Consider the following 25,682-nt stretch of genomic DNA (forward strand, 5'->3'; position numbering starts at 1 on the left):
AGGATTCAAACTTTAGGGAATGTGGTGAGCTGGCGAGTATAGAACTTGAGAAAGGAGATAATACGGTAACCAAAGGACGCGGGAAATACAGAATATGAGTAATATCGAAATAACTTTATAAACAAGTAGCTATACGAAATGCTAGTTACATAACAGTTGCAATTAGATACCTAATATGATAATGTGACTGTGATGACCATAAAACTAGCTATAGAAATAATATATAGGTATGTATGTTCGAGTTTTACTTGAATATTTGTAGGTATGTGTGCGTGAAAGGACAAAAAATACTGTACCTACAGGGACCGAGTACAACATGACGTGTTGACAAGGTCTGATTTGGCCTGTATTATTAGGTTACATACAGATGAAGATGACAAACATTGTATCAAAACAGCAGGTACGGTTTCTGAAGTTCCTTAAAAAATTACCAGGAATCGTTGTCGGACTAATATAAATTGGAACTTGACAAATATCAACTTTCTATCCTAGCGAAACAATACATCAATAATAAGCACTAATCGTATCCCATGAGGCGATCGGCTGCGTACGCGCGCCTATTTTAATTCCATCGCGGCATTATGGAGGCTATTTTGGAATTTTTATTTTGGCGCAGTTCGCGTGTGGTCGACAGCGCCGCTTTTGGCGGGAAACTCGACGTCACAACAGCTTTGATTGTCGTCGGTGGTGGGGCTCTTCAAAAAAATTGTGACGTCGAATAACGTGGTGACAGATGATATGGTGAGTGATCCTGATCACTGATTTTGTTACAAACGCATTTGCCTTTAACCCTAAATTACGAGTTAAGATAACGTACTATTTTTTTCCTAGTAGATATAGTCACTAGAATATTTTTAGCAACTGGTTTCCATCGATTCCATTTATAACCCCTAATCCAGCAAACTTGATAAAGCTTCACTGCTAATAATTTTAGGTTTTTTTATTAGCCTATGTGTGTGTCCCACTGCTGGACAAAGGCCTCCCCTCTCCCTTTCCAATCCTCCCTGTGCTGAGCAAGATATCCGCCAATCCCGCCAAGTCGTCCCGCCATCTCTTTCTCGGTCTGCCTCGACCTCGACTATTTACCCTGACTAATTTTAGGGATACCTAACACTAATTCATCTGAGGTCATGAAATTGCAAAGTATGAGAATCTTTAATTTCCAATAAAAATATCATAATTTTTCTCATATCTGAAGTGTGAAATACGTGCTTTTCTAGGAGTAAATGACACCATTTCAATCTCTTATTAGCTACTGGAATGGCTGTCATTAATCCCCTGGTTAAATCTATTGTTACATTTGTATTAAAACAGTCCCTGTACAATATTGTTGGGAACAAACTAGAGAAATATGAACCTAACTGAATCTTTATAAGGCCTATAGTTCGTTTTTTTTAGCATTAGAAAGAACTCCACAGAAGCAAGCGTGCAGTTTTTATCAGGCTCTTTCATCATCATCATCATCATTTCAGCCTATATACGTCCCACTGCTGAGCACAGGCCTCCTCTCATGCGCGAGAAGGCTTGGGCTATAGTCCCCACGCTAGCCCAATGCGGATTGGGGACTTGACATACACCTTTGAATTTCTTCGCAGATGTATGCAGGTTTCCTCACGATGTTTTCATTCACCGAAAAACTAGTGGTAAATATCAAATGATATTTCGTACATAAGTTCCGAAAAACTCATTGGTACGAGCCGGGATTTGAACCCGCGACCTCCGGATTGAAAGTCGGGCGTCATATCCACTCGGCCACCACTGCTTAGCTTCAGGCTCTTTAATTGTTAATAATTATTGAATTTTCTAATGTAGCATGGTCAATACATATAATTTACTTCAAATTATTACCGCTAAAAGTGCCGGATTTGGAACCACAAGTTTACTTCTGCGAAGTCCTTGATGTAGTAGTCGTGCCGGAGAAGGAGACCGGAGTGGACCCGGCTGCTGCACCAGGGGGGGACCGGGGGCCCTTCCGTACGCCGTGCCTGTGAACCGCACTACTCTACATATCCCTTTGGCAGATCTGTTCCGTTCTCTTGTCCCTTAAGCCGTCAACACCCCGAACCCTCTTTGTACACTCAACTATATGGCAAATAAGGGAAAAAAAAGAAATGGTTTCTCGGCGGCACCCCCTTCCACGCAAGTGGACTTTTGCAATATCAGGGGATTGCATTCTAATCTGAGCGCAGTCCATTACCACCTGGAATCTGCGCAGCCGACCATCCTATTTTTAACGGAGACGCAGATATCCTGCCCGGCGGACACTGCATACCTGTTATATCCCGGCTATACGCTTGAACACAAGTTCATGAGACACGCTGGTGTATGTATGTATGCCCGGCAGGAGGTCTGCTGTCGCCGCCTCCATGCCTTTGAAGACAGGGACCTGTCAGTTCTGTGGGTGCGTGTGGATTACAGCGGCCACACTCGTATCTACGCGTGCCTATACAGGTCTCATAGCGGAAACACGGAAACAACCCGGCTTTTCGAGCACCTACAACGGACGACTGACAAACTTCTGGAGCAGTACCCTTCCGCAGAGCTGGTGATTTTGGGGGATTTTAACGCTCACCACGTTGAGTGGCTTAGTTCCCGGTCCACCGACCACGCAGGGAGGGCTGCTCACGACCCCATATGGAGTACTGCTGTCACCTTTGGGCAGGAGCACCTGGATGCCAGCTTGGACCCTTCGACTCAGTCCAAAGGCGCGCTGTGCGAATCGTCGATGATCCCAAACTCACAAGCGGTATTGAACCTTTAAGTCTAAGGAGAGACTTTGCCTCCTTGTGTGTGTTCTACCGCTTGTACAATGGGTTGTGCTCTGAGGAACTATTTGACATGATGCCAACGGCCGCTTTCTATCACCGCACCGCTCGCCGTCGGCAGGGTGTTCATCCTCACACCCTAGAACCTAAATGGTCGCGTACTGTGCGATTTAAGAGGAATTTCCTCCCGCGGACGCTCCGGCTGTGGAATGAGCTCCCTCCCGAGGTTTTCCCGAGGGTCTACAGTATGGGGTTCTTCAAAAAAGGAGTGTACAGGTTTTTAAAAAGGTCGGCAACGCGCATGTAACACCTCTGGAGTTGCAGGCGTTCATAGGCTACGGTGACTGCTTACCATCAGGCGGGCCGTATGCTTGTTTGCTACCGATGTGGTATAAAAGAAAAAAAGTTCTTTCTAATGCTAAAAAAAAAACAGATTATAATAATTAATAAATACCGATGTGGAACTACATATTCGGGAGACGATGGCAGTGTTGTCCGAACGTTAATTGCAATTGACCATTAACCAGTACAAATTGAACCGTAAACGGTAACGGACGGTTACAGTTGACGGTTCAATTTGTACTGGTTATTAGGTCAAGAATATTCAATTGCATTAACGTTTCGGCCAACACTGGACGATGGGAGCTACTTAAAAATGAAATACTAATATTATAACGTTATATCCGTACTTAGGTACAATGGCAAAACTACACACATCCACAGTTCTACTCATTATGTCTAGGATTAATTCCTAATAAGTAATACCTCACACGTTACGCGTAAAAGTGTATCTAGATACCTACCTACTCAAGTGGCGCAATCAAAAGCTTAGAATTAAAGCTATTAGGTACACGACTGCTGCTGCCCTGTGCCCTAATTTTGTGTTGTCTACGTTAAATCTTATGGAGTAAAATTAGTTCCAACGGCTGCCGCTACCATTCCATAAGTTTACGTGTTTGTGACAATCAGGGGCCTGATTTTTGAAATTCGACCGCTCGATTTCGTGTATTTCGGTTAATAATATCTCCACTACTAGGCATTTAAATTCTACTAATAGAATTGAAAACGAGTGGTCAATACCACTAGATTCCCAAGTTCTATCGCTCGTATTTAAAAAACTAGCATTTCGCCGTTTTACACCAATTTTCGTGTGACGAAATCGAACGATCGAAATTCAAAAATCGGCCCCCAGCGCCTCTTCTCCCTCCACCTACTTTGCGAAAGTGTGCCTTGGCAATACCATAGAGAAATAATTAACTTTAGAGTGCTCGTGCTCTACATATTACATGTATAGGTACAGTCAGCAGCAGAACTTGCTAAGCGGGCGAGGTGTTCGAAATTATCTTGACACGCTCTTAAGGCTGATTTAGACAGCGCGAACTCGCATGCGATTTTAGTTACATTGCGGACTGTTGGTTACGTCCAATTCAACCGACCGATCAAAACCCGCAATGGTATGAAACTCGCATGCGAGTTCTCGCATCGTCTAAATCAGCCCTTATACTCTTAAGAGCCAACAGGAGTGGTCATTTCTCCATACAAACGTAGTCCTCGTTTTCCTCCGTGGTTTTTGAAGCTAGAGCAATGATTTTTTCAACACAGATTAATATTGTCAATATCTGTGTCGGACCGTTTTGCTTTTTTTGATATTTTTGTTTTTTAAGGCGCTAGAGCCCTTCAAAAATGGCCAAAATGGCCTAATTGACTATGCCGCAATGAGAGGCGTGGTATTCAAAACTGATATCAATTAGCCAAAAAAGCAAAACGGTCCGACACAGATAATTTCATAATCATTTAGATTTCCAAATTTGGTTACGATTGGTTAAGTTTTGGAGGAGGAAAAAGAGGACTACGAAACCTCGATTTTTGTCATTTTTACGCAGGATTTTTCGCCTCAGCTGCAGTTGTCCCTATCGCACTAATTTTAGGGGCGGAGTCAAGTTTCTAAATACGTACACAGCCAGAAAAGTGATGGGCAATAGTCGACATTTAATGTCGATAATCTAGTGATGTAAGAAGTTATCGATAAACCGTCTTGTGTGAAAATATCTAGATCCTCCTAAGACACAAGGGGTTTTGCGTTGAGAGGGAACACATTTTTGTAGTTACATAGGTACAATCTATTTTGAACTTTTTGATTCTAATATTTCAAATAGAAAATCATTTATTTACAAACAATATATATACAGTGGTACAACTAAACGAAATTCATAACTAGCTTAAATCTAAAATAGGCCCCTGAGGCATTGTACCAAGGATGCTGGCGGCATTTCCCCGCTGTATCGCAATACTGATACGTTGTGCGAGGTAGCCGCCAGCTCTTCGGTCATCAGTTACGTCAACCAGACGCTTCGCGATTTCTGCCAACAACTTACGCGCGCTGGGACCCCATGGACCTAAAGTTTCAACTCCAAATGGTACAAAATGGTACTCTCTACCGAGGCTTTTATATTTCAAATTAGAAATCAAAATCAAAAATATTTTATTGCATGGTTATGGGTTTACAAAATTTTTAGGTACAGTCACGCTCCGTAATTGTCAAGCAATTTAAGGTCCTAGCTAGGGAATGCAATCTCGCACCAAGATTGGCGATTCGAGATCTCGCACGAAAAATCCGAATCGAGATTGGGTGTTTCGAGATCTCGACAGTCAGATTTTCGGGATCGAGATTAATATCTCGACGAGATCGAATTTCACAAAGTAACTAAAATCAATAAAATGTGTTATTTTAATCAATAATCTCTAAGAATTCCATAGATATAGACATCGTAAAATCGGGCGTATCGAGATATTCCTAGGAATATAATGAAACGCCGACATTTCATGATCTGCCTAGCGAACACCAGCCATTTTGCGCAAACCTCAAGGTGTGATATTCTGATATTCCTATAGTCTATAGGCAAATTAAACAAAAGTCGTCTCCTTCACGATTTTCGTCGACATCTCTTCTAAATACCTAAAACTGGTATGGAATGGACGTGTTCCTCGTGGTCTCCAGAATATGAATAAACCGGTTTATATTTTATGGAGGGGGGGGGGGGGCGTGTCGAAAAAAAGGAAGGAAAAAGTGGGCGGCCGACCAGCATTGATATTTGTTCACGTCTTTAGTCCTATGGGACCGATCGGTTCGTGTGAGATGTCGTTTGAAAGAGTATTAAACGTGCAATTATTGTTTTATAATAACCGTAGTCATTTACAAAATATTTAAAATATATGATTTTTTACCGTGCATGGATGGCATAAGTACTGACAAAACATGCGTCTAACTCAATACATTATAACTTTACCGCAATTAATGTTATTATAAAATATACGAAAAATTTCATTAGCTTTCCAAAAACATAAGTTTTATTGATGTATGATATTATACATATCACAAAGTAATGATGAATTTTGTTCCGTCACGTAAATGGCGGGCGACCGACCTCAACTGATCATTATTTCTCGGGTTCTATTTTACTGATCAATTGGTGATGCATACCATTAGAAAGAATATTAAACATACTATAATTGGTTTCTAATAACCGTAGTCATAACTGTAGTCATTTACAAAATCATTGAAAATATGTATATGATTTCTCGATCAATTATTTTACAATGCGCCCGCTATGAAGCTAGGAATATCAAAGAATGCATTGATGGATCTGCCGTCTCTTTCATAAGGAAGATCGTGATATGCCTGGGTTAATATTAGATCAGGAAATGGTGGCGTTTCATGATACGCCAAGGATTACGATTTTACGATATGCCGCCGACATACTACTTATTTAAGGTACCTCATGTTATATTTTGAAAATAACAACAACAAATTAAATATTTAACATAAAATCAATTTTAATTTTTACTTTACTTCTATGAAATGCTATCGATGTTAAACCACTATTTTAAACTACCTTTACTTAGAAACTGCGTAACAATAATAGAGCTAAAGCCGGACACATAATAGCACTGCCTGAACAACATGAATCTAAGGTCATATATTACTTAAAACAAAGTATTTCACTTTCAGTCTTGTTCGAGATCTCGAAAATATTAATCGAGATCTCGACCGAGATTGCATATATCGAGATTTCCTGTCAACTAGGTTAAATTTCGAAAATACGTGCGAGATCTAGCGAGATCTCGAAATTGCGAGATCTAGATTGCATTCCCTAGTCCTAGCTGAATTGGTTGTTTCATACACTTACTCTTACTCTATAGAATGTCCAATCCTGCCTTACAAAGACGTTAATATTTATATTTGTCATGTCTATACTTCGTTTCTGAGCATTATTGGAAAAAAAAATACTTGATACTAGTATTAACCACTAAGTACATAAATAGGGTAATTCGCCAGTAACAGGCCACTATTAGTAACTGGCCACGCCAAACCAAAAATGAATTCTATTCACCTATAAATAGAATTCATTTTAGTATAAGGTGGCCAGTTATTGAAACCTTATACCTACTAAAATGAATTCTGTATAGAGGTGAATAGAATTCATTTTTAGTTTAGGGCGTCCAGTTACTGGCGAATTATCCTATTCGATATCGAGTTCCCTAAACGTAAGCCGGGTAAGTAAAAAAGTTCAATCGCAATAGGGTAATTCGTCAGTGGCCACCCCAAACCAAAAATAAATTATATTCACCTATAAATAGAATTAATTTTAGTATAAAGTGGCCAGTTATTGAAGTTATTGAAACCTTATACTAAAATGAATTCTGTTTATAGGTGAATAGGATTCATTTTTAGTTTAGGGCGGCCAGTTATTAAAAGTGGCCAGTTACTGGCGAATTACCCTACTTAGTAGTAGCAGTAACAAAAAGTGGCAATGCAAATTGCAATCAGTGAGGTGCGCTCCAGCGCGAGTACGGGCGCACCGCACGCGTCTGTGTGCGTGCATTACACATACAAATACAGTCTCTCACGCCGCGGTTACGCCCCGTCAGAGCGACGGGTATATTCAGCTTGAAATCTCAAAATTGACTTTTAGCTCAGCTCCCGTTTCGTCTTAATAATAAAGTCGCGTCAAGATCATTTTAAACACCTGGTCGGCTTAGCAACTTCTGCTGCTGACTGTACCTAGATGGATTTCCTTAATAAGTTGTATGGGTGGTACTGTTGTATACAAGATTAAGGTGAAGAAATGTAACCATATTTATGAACCCGAGTGTAGCTCTTTTGTAGGTATTGTATTCAACGATTTTTCTATTTCGGTACATTGGGGTGAACAAGATTGTATGTTTCATACGCAGGAACAAAACAAGTCAATATAATTCTCTCTTGCCAATAAGATGCATCCAATTAGCGGTTAAACAATATTTGCGTGATGAAATGGTACGAGTATGCGATAACCGCAACCGGACTATACCGGCTGGATTGTACCACTTGTACCGGCCGTCCGCCCCCGCGGCCTGTCAATAGAGCCAATAGATATCGCACAGGCAAGTAAAAGTAAACACCGCCATCGACACCAGCTTAACTCGTGGCGAATAATTAACAAATAGTTATTTGTTTTACAAGGGGGCAAAGTTGTTGTTTAACCGCTCGTGCTAATATTGATACCCGAGCAATTTGTATTTGATTACTTTGCCTCACTTGTGAATAAAATGCAACTTTGCTATCAGGTTTGAAGTGCAAAGTAAGCCTTTCCGAGCTGTTGTGGTGAAAATCCTTTTACGCGGCTAAGACTAAACTTGTGTCGTGGACAAAGGGTCCAGATTTGCTTGATTCGTGAGCGATGTTTACAAGCAAATTCAGATTTTACGCGCTCACCTTTAAACTATATCGCGACACGTGTATTGCATTAATCTTCTAACTAAGCTATCTGGTTTTGAACGGATCAAGGGAAGATGCTGAGTTATTCTAACTAACATACCTCTCATTATTTATTTAACGTATCATTTGGTGCGTGATTTTTTTTTATATACTAGCTAATTACTTAAGTAAAATCAATCAGTTTAAAGATTTAAAGTATTTTCACCATAGCACTTATTTAACAGTAAAATATGATTAGGTACCTATTAATATTCAAAGTTTACAAATAACTAATACCTACCTGCACATTTGAGGCTGAACATTTGGCCGGATATTCGGTGGCCAGATACCTGGTATACGGGGAACCTGACGGCCGGATATTTGGCATCCGACCAGGGGGCCGATTTTTAAATTTCGAATTTCGAATCGATTTTTGGAATCTAGTGGTGTTGACCACTCGATTTCAATTCTATTAGTAGAATTTAAATGCCTAGTAGTGGAGATATTATTGAACGAAATACACGAAATCGAGTGGTCGAAATTCAAAAATCGGCCCCCTGGTCGGATGCCAAATATCCGGCCGCCGTCAGGTTCCCCGTAATTCAAAAATTAGCATTTCGCCGTTTTCCACCGATTTTCGAGTGACGAAATCGAGCGATCGAAATTCAAAAATCGGTCCCCAGACCACTATCCCAAAGCCATTATGTAGAGACAGGATTACATTTGTAATAATAATAAGTTTAGGGCATTGTTCAATGTTTCTTTTTCTCGACATAGCAACAGTCTAACTTAAGGTTCCGTCACACAGCCGCGTTTTCCGGGCGGGGCGTGAGCGGGGTGCGCCGCTTTTACGAAAACGCGCATGCGTCACGGAACCTTTAAGAAATTAGTACATCATAGACGGTAGTAGTAAGAAGGGTGAATTGACTTATTCTTGACACTCTTTAAAGACTGATTTTAATTGGCATTTAAATTCATCAAATAAGGTTATCTGTGACAGTTATAAGTCCTTTCCATAAAGGTCAGAGGGCCCTAAAATATGTAATAGATACAAAGCGTGTTAGGCAAAAGTTGTATAATATACAATATTATACAAATTCTTCTATTAACAAACTGAGGGACCTCTATGGCTGACGGGACAGAATAAAAACAAGAAATAGTTGATCCACCCAAAAACAAAATGCTCAGGATTCATAAATATGTACTTAAGCACCTTGAGTATGTTCTACTTGTTTAATTTTAGAGAGTAATCAAGAAAAAAACATATCCATGAAATGCTTATCACAGTAGGTATAACGATAAATAATTCTTTATTTTTAGTTTCGCCTTTTTGATATTTTTGTTTATCAGGTAAATAGAGGTCCCTGACTATAACGAAAAATCTAAAATTATCATCATATGTAAAGACACTTAATATAAACTTAGTTAAAATTTATTCAAAGAAATGGGTCATTCGAAATGCCCATGATATTGACCTTGTATAGATAGATACCTATGCCACTTTATTAAATCGATAATAGACACAACCAACCGTCAAATTATGCCAAAGATTTTTTTATTAAATAATTTCTAAACAGTACAATTAATATAGTCTGTGCGGAAAGAGAAGAGTCGTGAAATGTGGGATCCAATACTCGTACATTGTGCGACTCTTCTCTTTCCGCACAGACTCTAGATACAAAATACTTTTACATATAGGCAAAATTTAGGACATTTGTGGTAGAGTTAGACCAAGAAAAGTCTGCAACGATTTTGATAGCATACGCAGTGCAAGGTGCAAGTGTTATTTACTTATTTATACGTCATAATTTCATATACATATATGTTTGTCGTTTGAAATAACACTTACATTGCGTGTGCTCTTAAAATTCTTGTAAGTAGACTTATGTTAGTCTAACTCTACCTATACAGTTGACCGAAGCGATAATTGACCGGTAATAAATAATGGGCCGTATATTATTTCCAACACACAAGTTTATATCGTCAACCTGAATGTAATGTTCTTAATATGTCGCAATTTAATACTTTCTTGAGTTGTTCATACGATACATTTATTATATTCACGTCGTCGCAGACGGCGCGATAAGCGATCCGGCTGAAACCGGCGCGTGCGCCGCCGCCGGCCGCAGGGGGCCGTGCGCACACTCGCGCACACAACGCACACACTCGCACTTGATACCATACCGATAACGCTGTCGGTTTTGCTAGTTCAAACATAAACTAGGTATCTGATGACGCAGTATTTTACACCATATTTGCACTAGGATTCGCTATTTACAGAGCAACATTGCTTTATCATTGGATTAAAGCTTGTTGGGATCGCGGTTTCGGAAGACCGTCTGCACGCGGGGACCACCAGATCTGCACGTGATTAGATAACCGTCCCGGACGGTCCTTACGTGGCTACCTAAATTTTCCGATGGCCTTACGAAATAATCCCTTATCTAGAGTACCTACCAAGTGCAGACAGGTTTGACAGTGACGTCGGTGAGCAATCAGTCTGCGATTTATATACCTAGCTGAAGTATTATTATTACTTTAAAATAAATTGAGACAATATATTGTACAATATATTATATTGCACACGAGGCTTTGTGGTTGAAGCTGACATATGTAAGAATGTCCCTCAAGTTTCAGAATACAGACGACGGTCGGTAGCGTTTTCACTACCACGGCCCGAATGTCTTAGCAAATCAATAAGGATTAGATTAACGCAAAAGGTGATTTTAAATAACATGACATTAGAATGAGTCTGTGCGGAAAAAGTCATCGAATATAAGGAACCAATACAATCTATGAGTTCTATGACTCTTATCTTCCCGCACAAATTCTTCGGAACAAAAACCATAGACCAAAACAAACTTTCTATTTTAATTTCTAAGAAACTAAGGACGTTTTAATAGCATCGGAAATACTGTTTGAAAATTAAAATGTTGCCCTGGGCCACTTTCTAATTATCAATATTCCATGATGGAAACACCCATATGAAGGTAGAAATTCGGGCGTTCTTAAAACGATAATTTGCCCATTTCGGGTCATCTTATGCACCTTATCCTATGAGTCTCGAAAAAAACTAGCCAACCAAGCTCCGGCTTAAACCGTGTGTTCGTCGCGCCTCCACTCTACAGGCCTCTATCTATATTGGGTAAAGTAATACACGAATAAATGCCTACTTTCCCGTATTTATTGAATAGGCACTATGATTTAGAGCTAGGTACTAATAGCCAAGAAAAAAAATTTGGTTGCCTGTCGGTTTACGGACGATAATTTTGCGTGATAACGTCATACTCATATGAAAACATTGATAATAAATTGCCGTAACGTTACCATGGAGATCTGTCCACAACGTGACACTTTTTCGTGCATGCATGCTACCGGTGTTCATCGATTTATTTATCGATTCGAGTAGGGTTTGCAATCCGGATCCGAAATGTATGAAATTATCCGGATCTGGATCCGCATCCGCGGATCTTCCCATACATTTCGGATCCGTCGTGCAAACCCTAGCAGTGAGTTAAGACAACGGAGTTTTTTTTTAAAGCCAGCTCTTTTTTGGATCACAATACGGCTGCCATACATTCAATTAGCAAACTTCAGGGATTTTTCTAGTGACTTCCGCGATTAGTAAAGTGAGGTAGTGTGCGTAAAGTGTGCTTGTGTGTGAAATGGGGTAATTTGAAAGAATCTGAAAATTTTCCTCGGGCATACCTCGCCTTAAACAATATAACCAATGTTTGACATACTTCATCCGAGTCTCATTTTATTTTAGTGTCTTTATTTGGACAGAGCTTACCGCTGTGTTTAGGTACAGACAAATGGCAGCAGTAAGGCCTATCCCGGTCTAATAATAAAATCATAAAAACATAAAACTTAATTCATTAATTTTTCAGTACTTAAATCATTGTGCAACAGCTTTTATTTCATCTACGCAGTTATTTGTATACCAATGGCAATGGTTATTTTCTGTTAATCTTTAGATCGACAGATAACTTTATAATGTTGGTGGCAAAGTCCAAAGGTGTTTTAATGTTAGAAGATTAGAAGCTTGCCCATGTCTACCGGCGAGACGGGACCAATATACGAAGTGCCATTAAGAAATGTGACTGTGATTAAAAATTATAAATATACAGAAAATATACTACTTAAAATAACTACATATACTAAATACTGTATGTCTCACATTCATGTAAAACTGTTTTATTTATGTTTACTTATGATTTGGGGACAATCTCAAATGTTTAAAAGTTAGTGTTAAGTCTTCATGACGGTACTTATCTACCTACTAAATTATATTTAAAATAGGTACATACATATATTTAGAGTTAATTTGATTAATGTCATACCTATTAATTATTTGCCCTTCCGCGAGTACGAGTGGACTTTAAACTAAAGCGATGCAATCAAGAAGGGATTCATCCAGAACCAGCTCGAGATCGCTTCACACTGACTGCGTATCAGTCACCTATTGAACTACGGCCTATCAGACTGGTAATAACTGGCCGCCGGCCGCAGCAGGCGGCTGCCGATAACACTCGGCCACACTACCACGGGGCGCTCGCTAACCGTCCTTTACAACTCTGCTGTGCAAATATAGCCCCTATTACAAAACGCAAATGATAATCGAAACACGAGCAATAACAAAACAAGCTCATTAACCGCTCGTCATACAGATCGGTATAGTTTTAACCAGTTTACCCAAGGGGAACGTGGAGCATATTCGCGGGGGATACGTCCGCTTATCAGCACGTTGTCACTCGGAGATGTTTTATAAGTAAGCACCGCGCGCGCTAGCCATCATTGTGTCGGTGTATGCCGAACTGTGACCACGTTTAATATCAAAGCGATAGTGATCCATAATGTTAGTTTTTCCGCAATGGAGACCGGAGGTGGCCGGGGAGGGGTGCAGGGTGCAACGGTGGATGCCCGCGGACCGTTTCGCGCCCTACATTGCTAGACCAGTGATGTTACCTGCAGTACAAACACAGGTATTTTTTGATACCAGATTATTTATGACAAATATCCATTTTTCTCTCAGATATACCAAATATTAGTTGGAATTTCTCTTATCGTTTGTTGAATCCGAAATATCTGTTCCGGAGTCAAAAATCACCATTCCAAATCGTTTCCTTTTAAATACTTTGTGTTTTTCTTATGACTATAGGACGTTTCTCGCACGACATACCTGCCGGCTTATGTCCTTTAGCAATCTCAATTAATGTAACGATGGTGTTTCTGTTTTGTTTATACAGATTGACGAGGAGTCGTCGTCAGGAGGGTCGTCGCCAGAGCGCGAGCCCCTCGAGGTAGCGTGCGGCTGGCGCGGCTGCGGCGCGCACTTCAGCAGCGTCGCGCGCTTGTCCGCGCACGTCGCGCGCGCTCACGCACTCGCGCACAGGGATGGCCTCTTCTATTGCGGCTGGCGAGACTGCACCAGGCCTCAGAGAGGATTTAATGCGCGGTTAGTGTCTATTTAGAAAGTAGAAAGCTCTTCGGTACTAATGAGTTTTTCTGCGGGAACTTCCACCGGCTACGGGCTACGGCGTAGCGCTACGACCGCAGATATGCAGTATATAAGTTACATATCTAACCTTCAATTTTCAGTTTAAACATAGGTTGTATTGACATTTGTTACACTGAAGGACTAATGGCACAGTGAGATTGCTTGATAGCTCAAAATAAAGAATCCTTGACGTTTAGGTAAAGGTTTTAGCCATAGTTTATAAAACTATTTTTTTGATTTTGTTGTTGTACAGCTGCCATGCGATTTCAAAAAACAAGCTCAAGCTCACTGGTAAGGATATTACCGCGCCCGCTATACATCCCTATCATAATCTTATATGTTAATAGACATATACAAATATAATAATTATGTTATAGTGCGAAAGTAACTCAGTCTGTCTGTCCTCTTAAGTAGCTAAACCGATTTAGATGAAATTTAGTATAAAAGAAGATGGTTTAAATCCCATCAATCATCATCAACATTTAATAGTATGACATATGTACCTACATGTGACTGGATTACATATAAAATAACAACTCATTATTCCACGGAGACGAAGTGGCGGGCAGAAGCCAGTTAACTATAAAAAAGTACATCTCAATGAACGTAAACACTGAACTAGCGTTTGTTTGTCAACAGGTACAAGATGCTCGTGCACATAAGGACGCACACAAACGAGCGGCCGCACACATGCAACCAGTGCAGCAAGAGCTTCTCCAGGGCAGAGAACCTTAAGATCCATCTAAGATCACACTCGGGAGAGAAGCCCTACGTCTGCCCTTATGAGGTAATTATTACATTTGTACTTGTTATCATTTAACAAGGTTTTATGTATATACCTCACATTTACAGTCGCCTGCGTTCGCGGTGAACCACTTTTAGGCTCTATTCCAGTATATTAAGGTTCAAAAGTGGAACACCGCGAGCGCAGGCGATTGTACCTGGGCTAATATTCCCTCACTTCAAAAGATAATCAAGTCTGTCTATTTTCTGGCCTTATGCTTTTTATACATCGCGAAAAGATAACAACACAATATATACAGACAAACATGGAATGCATGTAATTTTACTACGGGCCAGGAATATTGACGCTAATTTTATTTTTTTACCAACAGGGTTGCGGCAAGGCGTATTCAAACTCAAGCGACCGCTTCAAGCACACGCGAACCCACACGGTAGACAAGCCATACTGCTGCAAGGTTCCCGGCTGCAACAAGAGGTACACGGACCCTTCCAGCCTGAGGAAACACGTCAAAACCTACAAACACTTCACGTCCAAACACACGCCAGAAACGCACAGCCCCGAGGCCAGCTCGCCGGCAAAGGAAAATAGCTTCTCTTACAACAACATACAGTCCACATCACCAATGCGTATCCAGTATTCTCCACCAAGAAATACTTCACCTACGATACCACCTTACAATCCTATACTACCCATGAGCGATACGATACCGACAGCGCCGTACCCGCCCATTTTGGAGCCAATCTACACTAGACCACTGGAAACTATGTACCCGTTGAGATTGCCTATTAACGAAATGTCGTATGTAGAGTACACGCAGATGTATGAGCACGCCTACAGAAGCTACTACAGCAACGGCATCAGCTGTCCCGTACTAAGGCCTGCGATCGGGGAAAAAATATACACGTACGAGGAACCCCGGATCGAAGCATTTCCGGAAGTAATGGAGACTGCGGAAGTGAAGCCTGTGTCGGATATGCCTTTAGATTTAAAATGCACCAAACGGGAGAGCAACCCCTTTGACAAAAAAGCCCCTCGCCTAGACTTGCCGTTAGATTTAAGCAACAAAAGATAGTATTGTCAGTATTAAATAAATTATTTTTATATAGTAATGTGATATTCTTATTTTTTTCCTTCATTAGTATAAAGATAGCCGGTCCCAGGTACTTGCGCGAGACAGATCAAACATTTACACTCTGTTGCTGATATTCATCGTATTCAGCACATCTTTATCACTAAGCAAATATTTTACATGACGATGTGAGTTTTCACGTGAGATGCATATGCTTTGTTTATAATACGTGTATACACACTAAATATATTACATTAAAAAGAATACTGCCTGTTTTAATCATCATTTTAAGCGCTGGTGGCCTAGCGGTGAGGAAGCGCTGGTGGCCTAGCGGTGAGAGCGTGCGACTTGCAATCTGGAGGTCGCTGGTTCAAACCCCGGCTCGTACCAATGAGTTTTTCGGAACTTATGTACGAAATATCATTTGATATTTACCAGTCGCTTTTCGGTGAAGGAAAACATCGTGAGGAAACCGGACTAATTCCAATAAGGCCTAGTTTACCCTCTGGGTTGGAAGGTCAGATGGCAGTCGCTTTCGTAAAAACTAGTGCCTACGTCAAATCATGGGATTAGTTGCCAAGCGGACCCCAGGCTCTCATGAGCCGTGGCGAAATGCCGGGATAACGCGAGGAAGAAGAAGAAGAAGGTCAAAACATAATTTTAGGATATAGAGTCGGATTATTATAATATTTATAATGTCCAGAGCCCATATAGAATTTGACCTAATTTTTCCCTTTTCCAGTCATACAAGGTGCCACTTGCACCATCCAGGGTTAGCCACTAACGCGGAGTTAACCGTCACACATAACAGCCGTACTAATCCTTGAAAATCTAGTTTGAATTTGGAATTTGTTGCGTGGAAATACCATGAACAAATTGAACAATTGAACGCGTTTTCAAATAGCTGTTAACTGTTTCAACTGTTATGCATAATGGGGTAGAATTATACTAGTATATTGCGACATAAAACGGTAAAACTTAAATAAAACTAAAAACATTCCATACTAAATTGTTGCCATGTTTATGCATTATACGTCAAAAATGTGATAGTTACGTAGAAAGTGGCGCCCTCATTTATTGTCTTGTATTTTATGTCGGATCGTATACTGGTATTGACAGGGGTTACTTGAGTAGGTACCAATAAAGACACGTTCACATTAAGCTTACAATAATCGGTTTACAGTTACCAACAGATAAGCGGCCTAGCGGCCAAGGGATATATATATCTGAACAAAGACTATCATTAAGAGTTAAGAGCTTAAAGTGTATGTTCAGATATTTTATTATCCAGATATTTACCCGTCATACGACCGTGACGACCGGTCTGGCCTAGTGGGTAGTGACCCTGCCTGCGAAGCCGATGGTCCTGGGTTCGAATCCCAGTAAGGGCATTTATTTGTATGATGATACAGATATTTGTTCCTGAGTCATGGATGTTTTCTATGTATTTAAGTATTTGTATATTATATACATATATCGTTGTCTGAGTACCCACAACACAAGCCTTCTTGAGCTTACTGTGGGACTTAGTCAATCTGTGTAAGAATGTCCTATAATATTTATTTATTTATTATATTATTTATACGTAGTTGGATGCAATCCGATGATAATTCCTTAACCTCTAAAAATAAACTTATTGTAAACGTACCCTTGGATTAAGGGATTTCATTTGTAAACAAAAAACCAATTTATTTTTAATAAGAACTTTGTATTTCAAAAGTTTGTCAATTCACGTAATCCACAACATAATACAACACAATGACACCTATCAGTTACTGTTTTACACTATTCATTCTTCGTAGCTCAGTCTAAATTAATCTTGATTCTCTGGTGTGGCAATCATTCAACAAGGGTCAAATTAGCAGTCATAGCCATGAGGTGATTCGCTAGGCCCGTACTAGGCGGGACATGCCTTCCGCGATCGTGTTTAGCGCGTCCAAGTCCTTCCGTGCCGTGTCTAGGAGGTGAGCCATGCCGCGCTGCTGTAGAGTCAGGAATTGTTTCAAGTCTTCTTGTGCACCTGGTGGGTAAGAGAGAGAGATAGCAGTGCAAAATGTGCTTCATTTACACGCAAATACATATTCAACGATTGTCTATAGTCGCTTATACTCATACCTGCATTCTTAATTCTTAGGTATTGCAATTTCCAACGATCATATTAAGTACCTATGATGCTGTTAGTACGCCGAGACACATATATGCTCTTCGATTATGCCTATGCATGAGGATAAAAATATAAGTACAAATACACAGGCCTACTCAGACGAGGTGAATCGCTCAACCATAAATATCCAAGTATGGCCAAGTCGGATATGCCATTTAAAACGGCTATTCATGGACGTTGCTAGAAATTATCAGAAAACAAAAAATACTATAGCTCAATTGATTCTTTTCTTAAAATAGAAACATGCTTCCCGGATTTTCCTTCAAAAACTAAGTTATTGTTGCTTTCGTCATCACACAGCTGTAAAATAGGATAGGTTTGAAAAGATAAGATTAGATAAGATCGATCATATGAACATGATGATGTCATTATGATTAGCCCTTTAAATTATAGGTATACGGACAACGTCTGCAAGATAAGTATGGTACAAATTCTATTTTTAATCCTCATACATATCGTCATCTATTGAGCAACATTTTATCTCTGGTGTCATTATTGCACCTTAACTTCGTTTTACCCACTTAGAGTCTGTTTGGAAAGAGAAGAGTCGTGTAATGTATTAAGACGAAACAGGAGCTGAGTTTTAAATATTTTAGGTAAATATACCCGTCTCGCTAACGGAAGCGGCTCCTAAAACTATGTGTGCCATAAGAGCAAGGCGAAAAATCCTGCGTAAAAATCTGAAAAATCGAGGTTTCGTACTCGACTGTTTCCTCCTCCAAAACTTAACCAATCGTTACCAAATTTGGAAATCTAAATGATTATGAAATTATCTGTGTCGGACCGTTTTGCCTTTTTGGCTAATTGATATCAGTTTTGAATACTACGCCTCTCATTGCGGCATAGTCAATGAGCCATTTTGGCCATTTTTGAAGGGCTCTAGCGCCTTAAAAGACAAAAATATCAAAAAAAGCATAACGGTCCGACACAGATATTGACAATATTAATCTGTGTTGAAAAAATCATTGCTCTAGCATCAAAACCCACGGAGGAAATAGTCGAGTACGTTTATATGGAGAAATGACCACTCCTGTTGGCTCGTACCTAAGCCCCGTTACATTCCACGACTCTTCACTTTCCAAGCAGACTCTACCATAATTCCTAAACCTCAATACAGCAGTGTCAGAATGCTTGAATCCCAGAATGTCTAACTTATGCTTTCTCGAAATAATGCAATGCTTATTATTTTTTAGTATAATTCCCATTTCCAGCTGACCTTTAAAAATGAATTGTAATATGACGAAGGTGTTTGCTCTGTGCAATTCTTATACAATAAGTATGACAATGACGTCTAAAAAGTTCATCAAATTCTATGCTTACGATTATTAAGACTATAAAAGCGAAATATGTTTTACCTTTAATATAAGAAATAACCAAAAGTAGGGAAGTGCATTTAATCAAATGGTTAAAGATACCATACCGATGTATCTCTTCACAGTAAGGCTAACCTCGTTTTTTTTTACTTTTACTTTTAAATAAAACATTGGTTTTAATTTGTTACGAGATTGACGGTGTAACGTTTTTGCTAATAAGAAAATATGTACCGTAAAATACACATTGAATATTTATAATTTATACAATGTTGCCATTTTTTTCTCGTAATAATTAAACACGTCCTCTATAAGAGGAGAACAGAGTTTAGTTATACCTACATATTACGGTGATGTTGATTATATTTAAAAAATGCATACTTGTTCCATTAACTCTAATTTATACTTGTTAGCTTCTGAAATGAGAGCAAGCACACAAAAATAAGAATATAATGTGTGTGAGTGTGTGTGTGACTTGTTTTTTCTTGAACACACAAAACCTCGACAGCTAAGCCAAAGCGAATTCTTGGATTGACCTGCAAAGATAAGTTACCTGGATCTAGTTGATACCGCTCATGGGACCCGCCGCCGATGGCGCTGCGCTGCAGTCGCACAGCGCTCAGCAACTCGTTCAGCCGGCCCTGCACCAACACAAAATATTATGGCTCCTCTACACGATTAGCCCGCGCCGGACACTCCAAGGGACGCATTTATGCGTTAGATGGAGCAAGTGATATTGCTATCTCATTCTACCGCTTGGCTGCGTCCCTTGGAGTGGCCGGCGCTTGCCCATCGTGTAGAGGAGCCATTAGTCAGAAGTCCCACTGTCTACCAACATTGATGTTCAACACCTGAAATGTCACGGAACATTCGGTTCGTCTCTAACGCATACTTTTGTCAAAGCTTTGCCGGTCAAAGCACCAACGAATGTTGAATGTACTCGTAGCCGATAGTTTGTAACTAAATTGTTTGGGACCTTTCTTAGATCACTACATTCAGGGCCGGATTTCCATCTACCCACATGGCCCAGGCCTAATAGGGTCCCAGGCAACCAATCAATGGTTTTCAGATAGAGAACGAAGCACCCCTAAATTCTAAATACCATACTAATTATACAAGAATTATACACACATGTTCTATGTAGGTATGTATAGGTGTTATGGAAAGTTAAAAAAATAATGTTGATAACGACACTTGGAATCGCCGTCTCTTTTTGCAGGATGTCACTTGAAAGAAGTTATAACGTTGTGTTTACTTGAAAGCAGCTGTGGAAAGTTTTCAAGAGAATCACTCTGCTGATAGAGATGCATTACGAGTGTCTATGATGTCGTTTAATGTCAATGTTTCGCTTCGACAAGAGACGATGTCGATGAGAAATTTATTGGGTTACAACAAAGACATTTTTACTGAAAAAATTAATGAAACCTTGTATCAAATTTTACATTTCAGAAGTTCGTGTATGTATTCGGGCACTAGGAAATCGGAAGGATGTGCACTGTGTTATAGTCTTTTATTACCGTGATATATAGTTAATTAGTTACCACGAAGTAAGATGGAGTAGACAAGTAAGCGTTCCCGTATATCGGTGACCGACTCACTTTATGCACAGTGTACAGACTATGATCAGTCGTTCTGTAAAATGTTACATACTCGAATGACCTTCATGTGATATCTATGATCGTGTAACAAAAAATGTCGTATTGTGCAGTGTTAGCCCCCATTCGCACGACAGCTTTTTCAACGCGCATTAAAAAAGCGCTTGAATCTGTCCACACTAAATTCGACTCAAAATATTCTTAACGACCAAGGCTTAACCTCGTGCCGCCCAATGTGCAATACATTGTACAAAGTGACACTCAGCATAACTGCCCAGACTTTATAAATTAAATTCAGAGCTAAACGCCCAGTGTACAATACGCTGTACATAAAAGTTTATCAGATGTAAGTTTTAAATTTTCGCACATAATTCGAATTTACCTAGAGGTCGTGAATGGTCGGTTCAGTGGCGACCATTTTGACAGCTTTTTTCATAGACAAGTGTTGCACTTCCGCAATTATTCAAACACGCACAACACATGGGTATATAATCTTAATTTATTAAATGAATCATGGCTTTCATCATTTAGAGAGTGACATAAAAATTATCCTAAATGTTTGTTTTATTGAAATATACTGTTATTTTTTTAGAAAGGCACAAATAAACATTTATTTTTCTTAATCGTAAGATTATGTTCATCATATTGCACATTGGGCACTACTGTTATAAAAATACATAATATAACCTACAACTGAAGGTTCTTTTTTGATAGTTTATTTTAGGTCTGCATGATGATTTACTTGTTGAATACGAGCTGGAAGACTTTTTGCAATCACACAATAAAATTTTGTGATCCTGGATACTAACCTTCTGGTGATGAACCAGATATTTACAGTCTTAGTAAAAAATAATGTTTCGAAGGCAGTGATACTGAAACACAGCAAACATACAATAACTTAAAATATATAATTAAGAAGGATATTAAGTTTTAAGTTGTATGTTAAGGAAGTTTATTAACTATTTTTCAGACCTTGTTATAAAGCATTTCGATGTCAAATATGAATGTTAACATACATAAAAAAATAGCCCAATACTAAAAAACTTTTTTTCTAATTATTTTTGACTTACGTGGCTTATTATGTAGACTATGTGTAACTATTTAAGCAGAATAATAATAGTCAGAGGCTACGTTATCGCAATTACGTGCCTTAAAGTTGATTTAAAAAAATATATTTTATTACTTTATAACATCAATCAAAAACCCAATGTGCATTTAAATGAACAAAAGATACGAAGGTGGAATTCAGTTTACTGTATCCATTTTTATTCACTTATACCCAGAAAAAAATAAAAAAAATCCTGCTCGAGTTTTGTGTAAAAAAAAATGTTTTAAGTGCGTGGGCAGTTACGACTTCAAAATATTATGGCTCATGTATTGCACACTGGGCGTTTAGCTGATCTTGCGTTTTTTTTCTTGGGCGGCACGAGGTTAAAGTCGAAAATCCAACAACGCTTGATAAAAAGCGCCACCTGTCGTGTGAATAAATACACATGTATCCATTTGTGTCACTTCAACGCTTTTTTAACGCGCGTCCTAGAAGCGCCCGTGGGAATGGGGGCTTAAGCAGAAAATAATATTTTATAATATAATCTGATACACTGAACACAAAAAATACTGTTTGGCATTATTTACGTATGAACATTATTAAAATATGTTTAGATTAGAACTTAGAGTTCAGTCTTGTGTTATCTATCCTGAATGTCAAATAACTTTGGCTAGGTACCACCTACGCATCAAATGCTACGGCAAATTTAGCCCTTGACTCATGAATGATAAGAAATTTTAATATTTTTCAATAATTAATAATTACAGCGCCATTCAGTGTTATGTAGCTGTATTACATTGGTGTTAGGTGAGCTTTTGTGACATAATGAGATAATTCAATGCATATCGTGACTACTTAAAAAAAACTCATATCTTGTTCTTACAATCAAAAGAAATATGTAGTAACCACGGAAGAAAGAATGAGCGCGCCGCGCTCTTGTTTTGTGGTACATAGTAACTATGTATATCGCATACAGAGTTACTGCGTTTTAACTTTGAGTAGCAGTACGAGATACAGTGAAACCTGGTTAATTGGCACCTGGATAAATGGAAAACCTCAATAATTGCAACCAAAAGTCCAGTCCCGGTCCCTTGAGACCAAAAGGCCTCTATAATTGAAATTTTGGAACCTCTATAATTGCAATTTAGATTTTAGTGCTTTTCGTAATTTTGCCTCTGTAATTGACCACATTGCAACTTAAGACCTCTATAATTGACACTGCTAAAAAAATCCGTTATTTTTGCTCTTGTTTTTACCTCTATTATTGAAACGAGTCTTACTTATTACCTCTGTAATTGAAATAATGTAGTTGTAGACAGCAGAAACAATAATTAATTAGCAATGATCATTTTATTTATATCTCCATCCAGAATTCAATTTATTTATTGGGTATCTATCACAGCCTGTAGTAGGTGAAATAGTTTTGATCAATAAAAAACAAAGTTTGCTTTTTACTTTCTAATAAAACTTTCTTCTACAGTTCAAGGGATTTTTTTTAACCCAAATGATAATAAAATAAAGTGGTAATTAATGTAGTGTAAAAGTGCAAATATAGACAGAAGCAATATATAGACCAGAAACCCGGAACGTAAGCGTGTAAATCTACTTTAAATGGTTATTTGCACCTCCATAAAAGAAATTTGTCAGAACGTAACCTCTATTAATGAAAACCTCTATAATTGACAGAACGATTTTTTGAACCTCGTTAATTGACTCGACCTGCTTAAATGAAAAACCTGGTTAATTGACAAAAACTGGCCGGTCCCTTGAGATTGCAATTATCCAGGTTCCGATGTATTATGTAACATTGACTTGATATTTTAGACCGTGGCATATGTTACCTACAGTTGATATGAATTCTAGAAATTTCAACCGGTAACACCCTATTGAAGGTTACTACTATTTTTGTAATTGTATGTCGTTTGTAACTTAACTACTTATGAATGTGTGAGTTAGGAGACACTGGTCTTCATACTAAAAAGCTGTCATTTCATATCGACTGGTTGGAATGTGTAAGTTTGGCGACACGGGAACAGTTACTCATGAAGTAAAACTATTTTAACGTATCAGCATCATGTGCACTGTGGTTGGGTGAACAGCGCGGAAGGCCAGTAAGGGTTTATTTCCAAGGACCTCGTGAACGTGATCGAACTGTAGGTAGAATTAGACCAAGATAAGTCTGCAACGATTTTGATAGCACACGCAGTGCAAGTGTCATTTTAAACGTCAAACTTCTATGGAATTTTGCGACTTATAAATAACACTTGTACTGCGTATATCCCAAGTAACACACAAGCAGGATAATAGAGTAAAATTATCATCTTATTCAAATTAAGATTGCATAAATTTTGTGTATATGCGGTGGAAATTACTAAATTCGGAATAAGAAAATATGTGGGCCTAGTGGGGCCTTTATACCAATAAATGCTGAATAAATTTTGCATAGTATCGGTTTTGCATATTAAAGCTGAATAATACTTATTTCTTACACAGTTACTCAGACATTATTCAGCTTAAAGCATTTGTGGTTAAAAAAAGCTGCATAATAGCAGCATTAGCAGCAATTAGCTGTATATATTCTGTGTTGTATGATTTTAAGCAGACAATATTAAGAAAAATGTGATAGTGGCTACTAAATGCTGAAAAGAAGCGTCGGTGAAGACTTTCAACTGTATAAAAGCGGTTGCAGTTTCTGTTTTAACGCTAGTTTTTGAATAAAGGTGGACGCTATTACTGGAAGCTGTAATAAAATCCACATATTATTTGTTATTCAGTAGCTGCATATATGGGTTAGTTATGGCTTTTATTGACATGACGTCTGAATAATAAATACTAACACAACACTTATACTTAAGTTATAGCGATTTTAGTACACATATACTATATTTTCTTGATAAAAGCTGCAAAATGAACGCAATGAGAAGCGCTATTCAAACTACTGCTTAGTATCAACAAGTGCGCAGTGGAGAGGGTTTCGTAGCTTTATACAGGGTCAACAGTGCTACTTGAGTCTGATTGCTTTGAGCTTGAGCGTGTTTTTATTTTATTTTGAACGCATCAAGAATAAATACGCATATTCTTTAATCCAACCATTATTTAAAAATCGAGGTTTAGTTTTCTTAACAATTCTCTTCGATTGGTTATTTTACACAAGATGCATTGTCCTTTTAATTAGAGATGCACCGGATATCCGGTTACTATCCGGCCTATCCGGCCACTATTTTACTAACCGGCCGGATACCGGATAGTGACCTTCTATTCGGCCGGATACCGGATAGTAACATTGCATGATTTCGGAGTAAACAAATTGGATTTAAGAAACAGACACGGTCATAATCGTACTTGTTTATTATTTTAAAACAATTTAATCATTCCACTGACTTGCACGCGCACTCATTTCGAACCTAGAAATGAGTCCGCGCGAACGTTTACTAGGAAACAGGTCAAACCTGCAGAATGCGCACCTGAAAAACCGAAATGTAGGTATAGTTCCGCCGGCCGAATATCCGGCGGCCGGATACCGGATATTCGGCCAGTGTCCAGTCCGGATATCCGGTATCCGGTATCCGGCCAAACAACTATCCGTTGCATCTCTACTTTTAATGACGTAAAACAATTGCTAATAGTTACCATCGTAAACACTGTTATCTGACCATTTTCATACCTTACTGCAACGAGATAAAGATTACCAATGGCCATTTAAGGTTGTTGTTAGTTGGCAAACAATGTGTCAAATGCTAGTTATTCAT

The 25,682-nt window shown here is 38.9% G+C and overlaps 2 protein-coding genes across 2 annotated transcripts in view; one reads left to right on the forward strand and one right to left on the reverse strand.

Annotated features, from left to right (window-relative positions):
- Nucleotides 1-25,682, reverse strand: part of LOC134678556 (probable nucleoporin Nup54) — a 294,899-nt gene that overhangs the window by 251,469 nt on the left and 17,748 nt on the right. The window contains exons 11-12 of the mRNA XM_063537171.1: nt 19,844-19,931; nt 17,665-17,836 (exon numbers count right to left, since the gene is read on the reverse strand). Of these exons, the coding sequence (XP_063393241.1) occupies nt 17,703-17,836; nt 19,844-19,931 (222 nt within the window). The 3' untranslated portion in view covers nt 17,665-17,702. The remainder of the gene's footprint in view (nt 1-17,664; nt 17,837-19,843; nt 19,932-25,682) is intronic.
- On the forward strand, nt 13,311-15,856 carry LOC134678166 (zinc finger protein GLI3-like). The gene is made up of 4 exons (XM_063536620.1): nt 13,311-13,487; nt 13,752-13,960; nt 14,642-14,789; nt 15,118-15,856. The coding sequence occupies exons 1-4, from the start codon at nt 13,359-13,361 to the stop codon at nt 15,817-15,819; spliced, it is 1,188 nt and encodes a 395-aa protein (XP_063392690.1). The 5' UTR covers nt 13,311-13,358; the 3' UTR covers nt 15,820-15,856.

This window comes from Cydia fagiglandana, chromosome Z, assembly GCF_963556715.1.
Source record: "Cydia fagiglandana chromosome Z, ilCydFagi1.1, whole genome shotgun sequence".
NCBI classification, from domain to species: domain Eukaryota; kingdom Metazoa; phylum Arthropoda; class Insecta; order Lepidoptera; family Tortricidae; genus Cydia; species Cydia fagiglandana.

Coding starts and splice junctions, on each gene's coding strand:
- LOC134678166 (XM_063536620.1), top strand. CDS start 13,359: ATGTTAGTTTTTCCGCAATGGAGACCGGAGGTGGCCGGGGAGGGGTGC. Junction 13,488..13,751: donor TACCTGCAGTACAAACACAG/GTATTTTTTGAT, acceptor TTGTTTATACAG/ATTGACGAGGAGTCGTCGTC. Junction 14,790..15,117: donor CCTACGTCTGCCCTTATGAG/GTAATTATTACA, acceptor TTTTACCAACAG/GGTTGCGGCAAGGCGTATTC.